Below are 15,312 nucleotides of genomic sequence, written 5' to 3'. Positions count from 1 at the left end.
AGTACAGAGCTGCAAGTGTGCAACATAGAACATATAATACGACTGAAGAGAAAAGCTTTTTATGCATGACATTATATAAATTGAAATCAACTCATGTGGAAGGGGGAGCAGATACAAACATGTTGGCCCTACCTGAGCATGATTATCCACTTGTGAACATGGAACCTGTACACGTAAAGAAGTACATGTTCACAGAATCCATCCTGATTATCAGGAAATTTTTCATCATGTTTCTGGTCACATAGAACCTTTGCATTTAGGCCACAGTCCCTTTCAGACAAAACTGTATGCCAGGTGCAGTCCTTTCAATATTTGTAGTCACCACTTTGTGCAAATAGGGCAATGCCCGTTTTGCACAGCTTCAATATGTGCAAAAGGAACCCCAGTTGTTTTGACGGAAACGCACTTGCATGTAACTATGGAACATGCATATGTAACCCCATTAAAACAAAATGGTGACTGTGCATCTTGAGAGGACTAAGGGGACCATCTGCTCCTGTTATGTACAGCTGGCATACCAAAACTGAATGTGTGGCTTCCACGCTTACGATCCAGCCAGGGTATGGGGGCCACCCACTCATGCTCTCTCCTCATCTGTGCAAGTTGATTTCAATGCACACAGCATCATCTCTAGAGAGCTATTGTAAATATAGATTCCTGACAATTTACATTTTAATACATTAAATAAAAAACATTCTCTGTAAATCATGAATGACAGAAACCAAGAACCCAAGAACCATTGATTTTGTAAAATCTCTGATGTTACTCTCTCATGATTGTTCAGTTTTCATTGGATTTCACCACTTTTCATTTTGTAACGGCAAATGTGTAAGGACTGAATAGTCTATGTTACTTTATGTTTTATAGAAATCATCTGGGGTTCATTGAAGATCTTCCTAGATTTCTTCCACAGTAGCAGAAATATAGTCCTTGAAATGTTTGCAGCCACTGACATTAATTATAAAATTGTACATGTTTTTGATTTGCCCTCGTCTCCTTCACCACCTCCTCCTCCACCACCACCACGTTGTGGTGCTGCAAATAAAAGACCAAAAAAGGTGTTATTAAGGTGAGCCTGTTTCGTTTAATGAATTGTATAGACTCTAATGGGTTTACTTTGTGGCATGAAACCACTATCATGTCACCCCTCAGCCATTGTTTCTCCAACCTAAAAACCCCTCATCTCTTTAACCTTCCTTCATAATTATTTTAGTTGCTCTTTTTGGCATCTTTTCCGATTAAAATCAACTGCACCCTTGAGGTATCTTGGTGGTGGAAATTATGTGACCATTATAAAACTCTTCTCATTTTCAACATTTGTGCATCAATAAATATTCAAATATTATTCATCAAATGAAGTGAACGTACTTACTGAAGCTACGGATTTCCCACCACCATAAAGCAGCTCTCTAGGACCATTTACGCACTGGGAACTTCACTGCCCCAGCTCTCATGCAGGAGCACAAATTGGGGGCGGATGAGGCACACCGGGCCAAACGTTCCCCCATGTGGGTGCAGGAAGAGGTGGGGCAACCTGCCATGACTAAAACTTTGGCCTGCAGCTCAGCCTAGTGCGTAAACAAACAGTCTAAGGAAGCTTTTAAAATTGTTTGGGGAGATCCAGTCCCGCCATATTTGTTTGGTCATACGATTTTTGTATGCCCTTGTTTTTATATGATTGTGACGGCCAACGGCTAATACAACAAACTTTCAACTACTACTACAGCCCCGTCCTGATATTCTGGAGATAATTTAACTCCCCACAAATTTACGTCACCATAGCAAAAAATACCCTAGCTACAAGGAGCATTAGCTATTATTTATGCTAGATGTTTTCTGCTTCTGGGTGTTTGTGGTTGCAGAAGCAGTGCATTTCACCACACCTAAACAGGTTGGGTGGTGGTTGTTTTTATGGGGGGGAACATTATTCTCTCTCAAGATATATGGTAAATTAGCTTGGTATAAGAATATAGCCCAGTATAATTTGCAAAAGGGATTTTTGCAACAACAGTATCAGTGTTAAGGCAGTTGGTAGTTTGTCATTTGTGTTAACACGTGTCATGTGTGTTTTCCACATTTCTTGTACAAGTCACATGAAGAGCTGTATGGTTTCTGTGTTGATGAGTTATGAAAGGGCTATCTTAGTCCTTACATGCCACACAGATTCAATGCCTAGAAGAAAATCCCAATGTGAAAATAGAGTGTACAAGAGTATGCTCAGAAAAGTATCATATCTCACCTTTAGAGGGCTCAAATCTGAAGGTTCAGTAAAGTCATATCCTGGGCTATGTAATAACATCTGTATAAAATGACCATACCCTATGGATTTGGAATTCAGTGAAATCTACCCCCCACACACACACTTTTGGGCAAAGATGTATGGATAAGAAGCTTGGAAATGCAATCCTCCCCCCTCCCTAAAATCAATATAGGTAGAATAGAAATAATATAATTAGAACTATAATTAGCAGATTATTTTTAAATAAAAGTTTTAATTAATCCATTGACTGTTAATTGTCTGGCAAATACAATTCTTTCACATAGAATGTGGGACAAAGAAATAAACCCCGGTTTCTCCATATAAAATTGAGGGCTGGTCCTATGAGGATTGAATGCTTTAAGGAAGCATCCAGTCACCAATTAGCACTGTGATTTAGTGATTTAATTGCTTTGATTCAGACAAAGGGATTTTAATCACCACATGACTGCTTAGCGTGGTTCCCCCTTACATGTGGGTTTGAATGATGTGACTTGCCCATGATGACACTGGGGCATATAAATTCCCAGGAGGACAGTAAGTCTGTACCAACGGCAGCCATTTAGTCAGCTGCTGTGCTCAATGTACCACAGCACAAATATAAATCTATGGTGGAAATACTATTTTTTATTTGGGAACAAGGTCCTTGGTGCTTAACTCCTTAATAAACAGGCTTTGTGAAAGAGGAAACTATGATTTTCTAATGCTGAATTTGTGAAAATCTAAACATCCTGCCCAGGGTTCAAGTTACATTTCAGAATTAGCCCAGAAAGAGGGAGCTAGTTTTTAAACAGGTTAAACAACACTATTTATTCAGCCCTTTTGGTGATAGCTGCAGTTTTAGGTAAGAAGAAGTGGCGTTCATGACTAATACAAACTCTATCTTCCTTCTCTATTGGTGTCCATCCCTTTTTCATATTTGATAAGCTAAGCTGGGCCCCTTTGGGGAGGTTATTTTCCCCCCTTTTCACTAATATATTCTACTATATACCATTTAACCCAGTTCAGTGACATTTTACACTTGAGAACCCAGTTCAGCAAAAGATTCCTGTTTGAGAGACATGTTTTGCACATATGTACCAAAGAGTCCTCTCATATAGAAATGCTGATTTAAAATACACATTACCTCTCTTGGCAGCTTCTTCCTCCTGCTTCTTCCTTTCTTCCTCAAGAGCTTTCATCTTTTCTTCATAAATCTCTGCTCGTTTTTTCCACTGCACTCGGTTATTTAGAAGACCGTTGAGCATAGGTGTAATTTCCTTGTGGAACCTAGAAAATTCCTGAGTAAACAGTGCCCAGCAGTAAATTGACTATTCATGATGCATTTTGAGGCAATACAGAAACTGCTGATAATGCTCAGAGAACCTGCACTGATTTTATAAAATTGTTCAAGCTAAACCAGTTCTGAGCTAAAATATAGGGTTGGTGCAAGTGCAAGAAGTGTGCAAGGACCATTCAAGGATCACTGATCTCCCTGTTCTCTGATGTCCCATCAGCCAATTCCAACTCTGGGAAAGTTTATTATTGGGGGTAGTAGGATCCATGTGGAATAATAGTCATGCTGGCTGGGAAACTGCAGTGGGGAGGTATGAGGGACAAAATGGCTCCCTTCTTTTTCCATAAAAGGAACTCCACTCATGGAAGAGGCAGGAGGGAGGTATTCGTACCCAGGGTTCAAAAAAGGTAGCTTGGGGGAGGGAAAAGCTGGGAATGTCAGCAACGGCCTTAATCAATCAGTTTGTGGAATTTAACCTTTAATGATACTGCTGATTTAGTTTATAGGTCTTGAGCAAGGTTACACCAGATACAACAAAAATAAAGAATTTCAATAATTTCAATAACCAACCCGTTACCATGCTTGAGGTCCTATGAATTTGATTAGATAAGCAAAAACAGTGGCTATAGCCAATGTAACTTTCGAGTCCATGATTGACAGAAGTTTTGTAACCGTATCTGGTGTTGAGAGCCTTATCACAGAAAACAGGAGTAATCCACAAATCTAGCAAGCAGTGCTTGTAAGATTCAACCAGATTCCCAAATTTTGCATTTTCCTCCCACTCAGAAAGGGAGAGAGGGAGGGAGAGAGGGAGGGTGAGTAGGGGATGAATGGTATTGGCAAAGTAGAAACATTTAAAGGAGAATCCATATTTTTAGGGTATGCACAATCCTATAAGGCTGAATATAACATACATAACAGACCATTCTAATCCTTTTTTTAAAGGTTGTAAAGCTAAAGTCTGTCTGAAATTAAATGCTTCGTCTTACCTTGTACACAAAGGTACACACAAAATCAATGAAACCAACTTGAAGCTTGGGCAATTCTTCGGATTTGTTCCTATCCATCATAGGCTAGAAAAGATTGAATATTGGAACACACTTATTTAAGGAAACCAACTTTTACAAAAAAATGTTCACATGGTCCACTACACTGCCATTAGCACAGATCTTAAAAGAGTCAGTCATCTCAACCCAGAATAATTTGGAACTATATAGAACTAAACTGAACACTTATATGTGCAACAGCAAAACAACCCCCCCCCCCACTGGATAAGAGGTACTTATATAATTATTTCCGTATTCAAAGGAAATTGTGGACTAAGTTGACAATATTTATTTAGGATATTTCTATGACACAATTTCACAGTCCTACTCAGGGTGGCATACAATTAAACCAATGTAACAATATAAAACAAGAAATTACAAACAAGCCATGGGGAATAAACAGCATTAAATTATCCATAAAATAGAAGCAGAGTGCTAAAGAGTTGATAAGGTAAACCCCCTAGAGCAAATGCCCTGTCTCTAGTCACGACCTGTCTCACTTCTGAAAGTGAGGGAACAGACAGCAGGGCTTGAAAGGCAAATCTTAAATGGCAGCCTGGGTAGTATGGGAGCTGGTCTTTCAGGTACCATGGCCCAAAGCCATTTAGGGCCTTAAATATAAGAACAAGCACTTTAAATTATGCCTGGAAACAGACAGGTAACAATGCAGATATTTCAGCAGCTGTGACAATAACTTGGCAGCCATATTTTGAATGAAATTAAGTTTTCAGACTGTTTTTAAAGGCAGCCCCATGTAGGGCAGCACATTTAGGGTTACCAGACTTGACCTGGCAAGCAGTGGAACACTGAGGAATGGAGATGCGGGAGAGTAACATTAGGGCTGGTGTGAAGTCATTTCTGAGGAAAATCTGGAAGTGGTATCACACCTTTCTAATAATTACCAGAATTTCTATGGTGAAACCAGAGAGTTCCCAGTGATTCCTAGAGGAGTAACTTCCAGGTTTTTGCCAGAAATTAAATCATGTCATTACCCAACATCATATTTTAAGATTATTTTTCTCTTGCTGGCTGTAGCAGCTTCTTTAGGAAACATGAGTGGGGGTCAGAGGATTCCCTGCCCCCGGTAAAGCTTTATTAGCCCTAAGCATATTACAGTGCTCTAACTTGGATATGATCAGAGCATTGCTCCCCATGGCTACATCACACTTTCTGAAGAGTGGTTGCAGCTCGTGAACCAGTTAAAGGTGATAAAAGATTCCACAGAAGAGACTTGAGCCTCCAGCCATAGACTAGGATCTAGTACCACTCCCAAGCTACAAATATTAATATAATCAAATACTTACAATTGGTTGTTGCTGTAGGACGTTTCGTTCAAGATCACCTTGCTCCCAAAATTCGTTTGCAACCATGATGGCAACCTGGGAAGAACACACAGCATTATGTGTATGGGAGTAGGGTTGCCATCTTCAGGAAGGGAAATTCCTGGAGATTCGAGGGTAGGGAGCTCAGGAGGGTATAATTCTGTCCTCCAAAACAGTTATTTTCTCCAGGGGAACTGATCTCTATAGTCTGGAGATCAGAAGTAATTCCGAGGGAGCTCTGGGACCCACATAGAGGCTGGCAAACACCTGTCCCTCTGGCTCCAGCCTTCAGCTTTTGGGGCCAGGAATTACAGGCAAAATATCTGCCCCTGGCAGGCAGGGTTGGCACCAGATAAAAGCAGAGAATATAACAATAATCCATCCATTGTTTATATAGTCTGAAAAAACCTTTTCCAAGCCAACAGGCAGAGTGATGTGATTGGTAAAACTGCTGTGCCTATGAGGACAATCTTCTTTGGGAGGAACCTCTACTAACTCTTCTAGTTAGAAGATGTCCCTGTCAGATGATCTTTGGCATTTTCTTTCCTTCTCCTGGCTTTTTCCCTTGATTTTGTGAAATTGTGAAAAACTGAGAAGAACCCTTTGAAAGTTTTCTACAGATTAACCATAGGACTTTTAGCAATTGGGTTTTATTAGAAAACTGTTACTGAACACACATTTCTTTTGGCTGCTTGGTGTAGAGGTTAGGAGCATTGACTTCTAATCTGGTGAGCCAGGTTTGATTCCCCGCTCCTTCACATGCAGCCAGCTGGATGACCTTGGGGTTGCTACAGCACTGACAGAGCAGTTCTGACCGAGGATCCTGGCTGCTGCATTTTGAACCAGTTGTAGTTTCCGGGTCAGGGCTAAAGGCAGGCCTGCGTAGAGCGAGTTACAAAAGTCCAGTCTAGAGGTGACCGTCACATGGATCACTGTGGCTAGGTGTTCCGGGGCCAGGTAGGGTGCTAGTAGTTTGGCTTGGCGGAGATGGTGGAATGCCAGCCACGCTACCTTTGTGATCTGTGCCTCCATTGTGAGGGAGGCGTCCAGAATCACGCCTAGGTTCCTGGCAGAGTGAGCCGTAGAGAGCTGCACACCATCCAGGGTAGGCAGGTGCGCTTCCTCGCATGGGCCCTTCCTACCTAGCCACAGGACCTCCGTCTTTGAAGGATTGAGCTTCAGACGACTCTGCTTGAGCCATCTCGTCACTGCTTCCAGGCAGCTGGCTAATGCTTCTGGGGGAGAGTCAGGGCGGCCATCCATCAGGAGGAAGAGCTGGGTGTCATCTGCATATTGATGGCAACCCAGCCCAAACATCTGTACCAGCTGTGCGAGAGGGCGCATGAAGATGTTGAATAGGATAGGAGAGAGGACTGCTCCTTGTGGGACTCCACAAGTAAGTTGCCGGCGGCCTGATGTTTTCTCTCCTATTGCAACCCTCTGTCCACGATCCTGGAGGAAGGAGATCAGCCATTGAAGGGCTGTCCCTTGTATTCCAGCATCGATGAGGCGGCGAGCTAGAAGCTCGTGATCGACTGTGTCGAACGCTGCTGAGAGGTCTAATAATATCAGCAGTGCCGACCCGCCTCAATCCAACTGGCGAAGGAGGTCGTCCGTCAGGGCGACTAGAACCAACTCTTCTTCTTCCTCGTCTTGAATAGACACAGAGCTATTTTGGAATTATTTCTTTTTAAAATATACCATGGGTTGATCTCCACAGTACAACCCTATCTGCTTGTTAAAGGATATAGAAGAATTTGCAGTCCACAATGTACTGTGTGCACTCTCAGTTTGTTCAAAGCTTATACATTTATCTTGTAACATTTTTGAATGCTACTTAAAAGCATTCTTCACTGAAATGGAAGCATTAGTGTTTATAAGGAAAGCTTTTTTTTTGGTAGCCCATTTTTCACTACCTGAAGGAGTCTCAAAGTGGCTTACAAACACCCTTTCCTTCCTACCCCTACAATAGAAACTCTGTAAGGCCCATTATGCATGGAGTGGAAGGTCTGCATTCGGGGTGGAATGGCGGCAGCTAAAATCACCAATTATGCATGCTGCAGGCAGCAATCGGGCGCAGAGTCAACGTATGCCGCTGAAAAAGCCGCGTTAGTGAGATGCGGAAGAAAGTGGAGCTTCCCGGGATCAGGGTGCAACCAGAAGTGGCTCCGGCGTTGCCGTGTGCATAATCGGATACTCTGGGTTTTGCCACCATTGCGTTCCATCCTGTGCGTAAGTGGTTTGCTTCGCTTCTTCCTCCTCCGCGTTCTCCATGCTTTCGTTTCAGCGGCCGTGCATAATAGGCCCAAGAGAGTGGAGCTGAGAGAGTTCTGACAGAACTCTGACTGCATGTGGAGGAGGAGTGGACAATCAAACCTGGTTCTTTAGATTAGATGCTACTGTTCTTAACAACTACACCAAGATGGCTCCAGGATTTCTGAAAAATCCAAACTTCCATCCTTGTCTTCTGCAGAGACCCACCTGACTTTGCACCTCCCAGGGTTTTGTGATAGCAGACAAGTCACAGCCAGTCATCATCATAGCCCTTTAAATAAAGACCACAGATTAGAGAGAGAAGGAAAACTACAGAGTATGTTGTCATTGGAGGGATAAAATAACATTGACCTACATGATTACTTCTTTTTTTATTGGATCCATGGTTATGTATCTAATTGCATCCTCTTCTTTTTCCATCTTTTCAATGGCATCGACTATCTTTTGAAACATAGTCCTTTTCCTGCAAAAATAAAAATACTATGATATTATAAGAAAGGTAGACCTAGGTACGTCCAACATTGTTGCTTTCTATGAGATACATAGATTAGAAATTAGATTCCCTGTCTCAATCACATCAAATCCTCATGGATTAGTCATGCTGTGATTTGAGTTGCAGTAATAAGTAACGTGATTGGTTAACACAGTACAGTACTTTTATTGGCATGCTAAAAATAAAATGGTCAGTTAACACTGTCAGGGAAATTTAGTAAGATTTGCTAGTGGACCACATTGCTAGTGTTCAGATGTCTTTTCATTCTTTTGCCCCAATCTGTACCATGGTCTGATTTAAATAGCATTTTCCCAATGAAAAACAGAACATAGGAGGATTAGACCAATGGCTCATCTAGTCCTGCATTCTGCTTTATACAGTACCAACCAGATGCTTTTATGGCCATCTATATGGCTCTTTTAGTCACCTTAATTAGTAGCTATTGATGGATCTAACCTCCATGTATCTAAGCATTTTTCACTACCATCTATGCTAGTTTCCAGACTACCAAGGAAGCCCAGAATTGCTATGCAGAGACAGGCACTGGGAAACTTCTTGGTTAGAACATCTCTTGTCTGGAAAACCCTACAGGGTCACTGTAAGTTGACTGCAACTTGACAGCACTGTACCAACACACTAGCTGCCATCACTACAACCATTTCAAACAGCGTCATTTACTCCCTGCCCCATTTTTTGCCACACAATTTTCCTTGAAGCATTTCTTTTTAACGTTCTAAGTTGAATCAATGGCATCAAGGCATTTCAAGGGTGCTGCTATAGCACTGAAGTGCTATATTGGTTTAGCGCTGTAATGTTCCAATTAGAACAGGCTTTCTCTACCAGGGTCTTATGAAACCCTGGACTTTCTCGAAAGCCCTGGAAGGGTTTCCTAAATGGATTGGAGTTAATAAATCAATCAATGAATAAAAATCTATATCTATATTTAAATTTGTTAAACATTTATTGAGTGGTATGACCATATATAGTCATGTCACCCCCCTGCCAAATGGCCAATGATGAGCCTGGAGGGGTTGGGAAGGGGAGGAGCCCCAGCTATTCTTCCCAACCATTCTCCCATGGTGGAGAATGGCAGGTGTGGGTAGGGGGGAGTGGAAATCCACATTTTCCCATTCATGAGAATCCCCAAAATACTTTGTGTACAACGGTGCTTCGGTGGCCAAAGCGGCTGGTCTCTCCCAGTGCAGCTGGGCCTTGGGGGGGGAGGGGAAGCATGGGCATCAGCGCACTGGCGGGCGCACACATGCAGGCACGCACCTGCGTGCGTGCGCCCTCTGGCGCGCTGACACCCATGCTTCCCCTTCCCCCAGGCACAGCGCTGGCTGCGCCGGGAGAGACCGGCCACATCGGGCGCGGAATCACTCAGCCATTGGCTACACTAACAATGTTATGTGGTGGGTCCTCTCCCAAATAATCCCCTGCATTTTGGTGGCAACATGGAACAGAACCTCCACATGGAAGAAACCATGGATGGTGAATCATAAATTAGTTCCACTTGATTTAGAAACCAACATTTAATCAAAGGGACAAATATCAGCATACAACATACCTTAAATAATTTTAAAGATGCTGATTCTCCTAATAGTTGCATTTTAATATGCATAGGAGAATATTAATTCAGGAGGAAAGAACTTAGCACTTACTTGAAATATAACGCCAAGTCAGTTGCTATAATCGCGACTTCAAATAAATGTAAAACCACTTCAAATTGACGCTTATTTAAATTCTGGAAGATGTTTAAACTCTGCAAGATTGAGATTTGTACAAAATCAGTTCCGTTTGCAACATTGATCTAGGAGTACAGCATAGTATATCATCACACATCTACTTTAAGTACATCCACCTTAAAATTTCCTAAAATAATCCAAAATCAATATTAAAAGGCTAAATTATAAATTAGTTCCACTTGTTTTAGAAACCAACAATTAATCAAAGGGACAAATATCTTGATATTTTCTCTATACCCGGCTTCACTGGAGAGAGTTCAAGAAGAACTGGAGTCTGACAGAATAACAATGAAAAGTATGGGAACCTGGGGATATTTAGCTTGGGGAAAAAAGGAACCTTAAGGAGGAAAGGATATCAGCTTTGAATATCTAAGAGCCAAACTAGAAAAGTAGATTTTGCCATGGCTCTGATCGTTGCAAAGTTAAATCATAAACTAAATTTCCAGGCATCTAGCAGCTCAATTTGCATCAGTAATCTGGCATAGGAAGAAAAGGGCCAACCCCTGTTTCATTTTCCAGATCCAGAGCAACCAATACACATGTGCACTGGTGGGCTGCCTATGCAGCCACGCACTGCAGTAAATAACACCTCTGGGTTTAAGAAACCTTGAATTTTAGACCAGTTTGTCACAGTATCCAAGTACAGATTCATGGGTCAGTTTAGGGTGGTGGTGGTGGGTGCTTGGGGGGGGGGCAGCCTATAATGCCGTAGCATCTGCCTTCCCAAGCAGGCCTTTTCTCCAGAACTGATCTCTGTAGCCTGGATAGGGTTATAATTCTGGGAGATCTCCAGGCCTCACCTGTTGGTTGTCCACCCTAGATTACCAGGATTTGGTATCTTCCCACAACGCGTAATTCTAAACCTCAGATTCATCCCTGTTTAAAATCCTGGTTTCTAGGAGGCGACATTCCAGTTGCCCAGCCACCATTGCTCCAACATCATTGCACCCTGGAGCAACATTCAAGGCTTCTCAGATTGGGAAGTCTTCAGTCTTTAGGGAAAGTAGGGTAGGAAGGCTGGAGACCATGGGGTAGCATCACCATACATTGAATTTGTGCCCATGGCAGAGAAAGGAAAGTTTTTCAAGCTACCTGAATTGCACTGGTAAAGTTTTAATAAACAGTGGCAAACTTCAGCATTTTCACGAACTGAAATGGATACTTTGAAAGTATTTAATTGTAGTTACAAATACATTTAGCACAACATAGTGATGAATACCCAGGCATTAGACACCAACCTCATCCTGAAGCAAAGTTTTACTGTACTCTAGATGGTGCCTTTCTAAAATGGAACTGCCATGGAGTTTTGCCAATGGAGAAGACGACCTGTGTTAGAAAATATACATGTGCACAGTTTAAAATATTCCATAGTGTATAATTATGAATTATGGTTCTGTTTTATTCTGTCTTTCTTGAAGGAGCTACATTTTAGACACTGTAAACCTTATTAAACGAGTTGAGTCCTTTGGCGAAATTCACGCCCCTTCTGTACTCGCTGACCTCCCTTCTCTTTTCTTTCCCTATCACTTTATAAGCAGGAAGGAGGAACTGCAGGATTTCATTCTGTTTAATTTCAACCCAAAGCAAAAGCGTTTACATTCATCAGCAGAGGTGGTGGTCAAGCTTTCTACTCACCTGCTGCAGACTGACATACTTTTCCCCAAGAAATTAAAGAAAGTCATTAATTTATTTATAGGTTTGTATGTGCCTGCATGTACATGTATACACAGAAACATTATACAAACCCCCCTATACACAAAACGTGGATCCCACCTACAATTTCCAGTGGTGCAAAGATTTCCTTCCACAGATGTGTAACTTCTCCCTTTCCTGCTGCAGCCCCAAATGCTCTTCAAAATGCTCCTACCCTCTGTTCTATTGACAGTGTATGTTTTCTTTGCTCTGTATTACGAGTAATTCCAATGATGTCAGCAAAAGAAAGAAAGGGAGCCAGAGTGCTACAAGTGATATGGGGGCTCCCATCCCACGAAACTGGACTCATCCCTGTCCAGTGCTACTTTGACCCCACCTCAGCAGACTTTCTGATTGCAGCCCTGTCAATTCCACGAATACTCCCAAACCAATGGAATGTATTTGGTTCTATAAACATAAGCAGCAACCACTTGAAATGTGTACAGGAAGAGGAAAGTGCCCCTTGAATTACTTATTAGTAGACAATACTTACTTCATCTGATACAGGTTGTTGGTGCCTCTGTGATCAATGTCATGGCAAAAAGCCGCAGCTACCATAGCGAAGGCTTCTAAGTCACTATAATATTTCTTTATTTTACCTGTCTATAAAGAGAAAAGTGGGTTTTTTCACTTTTATGTCTGCATACATTGCATAATGTGCATTGAAATGAAAAATAAACTCTGGAGTAGGTCCATAGCAATATGATATACCATCAAGAGAGTAAACATGGTCTGCCCAACATTGAATCCATGCCGCCAGTTGTGGTAAGTGATATCGCGGTATCCTTTTCTGACGGTATACATCCACCTTGTAAGTACCTGTGACAAATGAAAGACACTTATTTCTTTGTATTGCTGAATCTCACAAACCCTATTAAAAAAAAACAAGTTTCAATATAGCTATGGAAATTGGCCATTTAATAAAGAATGTCTGACAATTTTGTTCAGACAATGAATTTGGTTGAGACAAATTATTTTTCCACTTGTGCGTGGGCTCCCTGTCATTTGTTGGCACTTGCTTTCTGGAGTCGGGGAGGGGGGACTCCAAACTAAATCCACCTACACACTAACTAATTGAGGACATAGTCAAGAAATGCATTTCCTACTGAAAAAGAATGGGAACTCTATCAGAGCATTACTGGAACCATGTTGCAGCCTACTTATGGTGACGTTCTTAGTGTTATCAGGGCAAGAGACATTCAGAGGTGGTTGACCATGGTTGGCCTTTGCGTCACAACTCTGGTATTCCTTGGTGATTTTCCATGCAAACATCGACAAGGGCTTACCCTGCTTAGCTTCTGTGATCTGATGAGATTGGGTTAGCTTCTGCTATCCAGATCAGGGATACATACTGCAACAAAATTCTACCATGGTACCACTGACTCCTGCCACCACATAGAAAAGTCATCTCTGGAGAACAATACCTTCAGGAATTAACGTCTCAGCAGTGTCAATCACTGGGGTTTAAGGCTAGAAGATATACCTCTGAGATAGCAGAATTTCCTTTCAGCAATATTCATGAAGCAATATTCATGTGGAATAGTAAAGAAGAGCCTGATCTTGTCAGATCTTGGAAGCTAAGGAGAGTCAGCACTTGGATGGGGGTATACCAAGGAAGACTCTGCAGAGAAAGGCAGTGGCAAACCACCTCTGCTTCTTACTTGTCTTGAAAGCCAGGGTCACCATAAGTTGGTTGCATCTTGAAGGCACATACATACATACAAATAATGAAATTCTATCCTGCCTGCTATGGTTGCTCAAGAATGCTCAAGCACATTAAAACACTATGTTATGATCTGGCCCTTAGTTGCCTTACCCATTTTGTTTTATTAAAAGCTGTCTTATTTTCATAGGTTTGAGGATCCTTTGCCATATAGGCCCCTATTGAACTATCTTAATTTTTAGCTATCTGGGAGTGCAGAAAATTTTGCTATATGTATAAAGTATGTTGCTCATATGTTTATAAAGAAGCAAGACTGCTGTCCTTGTGTAGATTCCCTCCCCAGGTTAAATTTCTACATCAATATTCAGGATTTGGTCCCCAGTGCGCCCTGAGCCAAAGAGTCCTGCTAAATATATAGTATGCATAATACAAGACAGAAGAAGAGTTGGTTCTTATAAGCCACTTTTCTCTACCTGAAGGAGTCTCAAAGCGGTTTACATTCACCTTCCCTTTCCTCTCCCCACAACAGACATCCTGTGAGGTGGGTGAGGCTGAGAGAGCCCTGATATTCCTGCTCAGTCAGAACAGCTTTATCAGTGCTGTGGCGAGCCCAAGGTCACCCAGCTGGCTGCATGTGGGAGAGCGGGGAATCAAACCCGGCATGCCAGATTAGAAGTCCACACTCCTAACCATTACAGCAAGCTGGCTCTCATATATACAGGTGTGCAAAGGATCTCTTGTTGTATATCCTGTTTTTTTACTCTATGAAAATAAGGCACAATAAATCTGACCTGTGCTGGAACTTTGAACTTTTCTACAATATTTAACTCAAAGAATAGCCGTATCCCGCACTTGATCAAGTCAAATTCATCAACGGGGAAGTCGCTGAAACGAAATTCATAAAGTTCCACTTCCTTTGGTTCGGGCAATTCCTCCCTCTGTTGAGGAACAAACAAAACCATTCTGACACACAACAGAGATTAGGCGCAATCATTTAGTGGCTTTCATTTTTGCATGTGGGTGCATTGCCTTGCCAACCGTTTAGGCAGAACACCAACTGGGGGCACAGAGAGCTCTCATGCTTCAAAGCAACGCTTCCAGCAATATTAGTATTGTACACTAAGCTTCTTAATACTTACAAAATATTTTTAAAAGGGGAGAGATATAAATGTTTGAGTTTGTATAGCTGTAGCTTCCTGGCGGGTTTGAAAGCATTTGGAGGAACTGATGCGCAGTTAGATCAGTCTGGAGGTTCCAGTTTGCCACGCTATATACCTAAACAGCTCTATAAGGGTTCATGTTTGCCAGATCTGGGTTGGGAAATACTGGGAGACTTTGGGGGTGGAGCTGGGAGTGGGTGGGATTTGGGGCAGGGAGGGACCTCAGTGGAGTAGAATGCTATGGACTCCCCCCTCCAAAACAGCCATTTTCTCCAGAGGAAGTGTTGCCTGTCTGGCTACAGTGATGCATGCAACGGTTACCTCCAGATTAGACTTCTGTAACTCGCTCTAAGTGGGCCTGCCCTTGTCTTTGACCTGGAAATT

General features: G+C 42.1%; 1 protein-coding gene across 1 annotated transcript in view; it reads right to left on the bottom strand.

Annotated features, from left to right (window-relative positions):
- Positions 1–462: 462 nt before the first annotated feature.
- Positions 463–15,312, bottom strand: part of PDE6C (phosphodiesterase 6C) — a 49,278-nt gene continuing 34,428 nt past the window's right edge. The window contains exons 12-22 of the mRNA XM_077350280.1: positions 14,560–14,706; positions 12,817–12,924; positions 12,599–12,708; positions 11,652–11,739; positions 10,330–10,430; positions 8,531–8,638; positions 8,383–8,446; positions 5,884–5,958; positions 4,523–4,606; positions 3,384–3,537; positions 463–1,035 (exon numbers count right to left, since the gene is read on the bottom strand). Coding sequence (XP_077206395.1) covers positions 959–1,035; positions 3,384–3,537; positions 4,523–4,606; positions 5,884–5,958; positions 8,383–8,446; positions 8,531–8,638; positions 10,330–10,430; positions 11,652–11,739; positions 12,599–12,708; positions 12,817–12,924; positions 14,560–14,706 — 1,116 coding nt within the window. The 3' untranslated portion in view covers positions 463–958. The remainder of the gene's footprint in view (positions 1,036–3,383; positions 3,538–4,522; positions 4,607–5,883; positions 5,959–8,382; positions 8,447–8,530; positions 8,639–10,329; positions 10,431–11,651; positions 11,740–12,598; positions 12,709–12,816; positions 12,925–14,559; positions 14,707–15,312) is intronic.

This window comes from Paroedura picta, chromosome 8 (assembly GCF_049243985.1).
Source record: "Paroedura picta isolate Pp20150507F chromosome 8, Ppicta_v3.0, whole genome shotgun sequence".
NCBI classification, from domain to species: domain Eukaryota; kingdom Metazoa; phylum Chordata; class Lepidosauria; order Squamata; family Gekkonidae; genus Paroedura; species Paroedura picta.
Note: the sequence above shows the minus strand (reverse complement) of the source record. Positions and strands in the feature narration are given on the sequence as shown.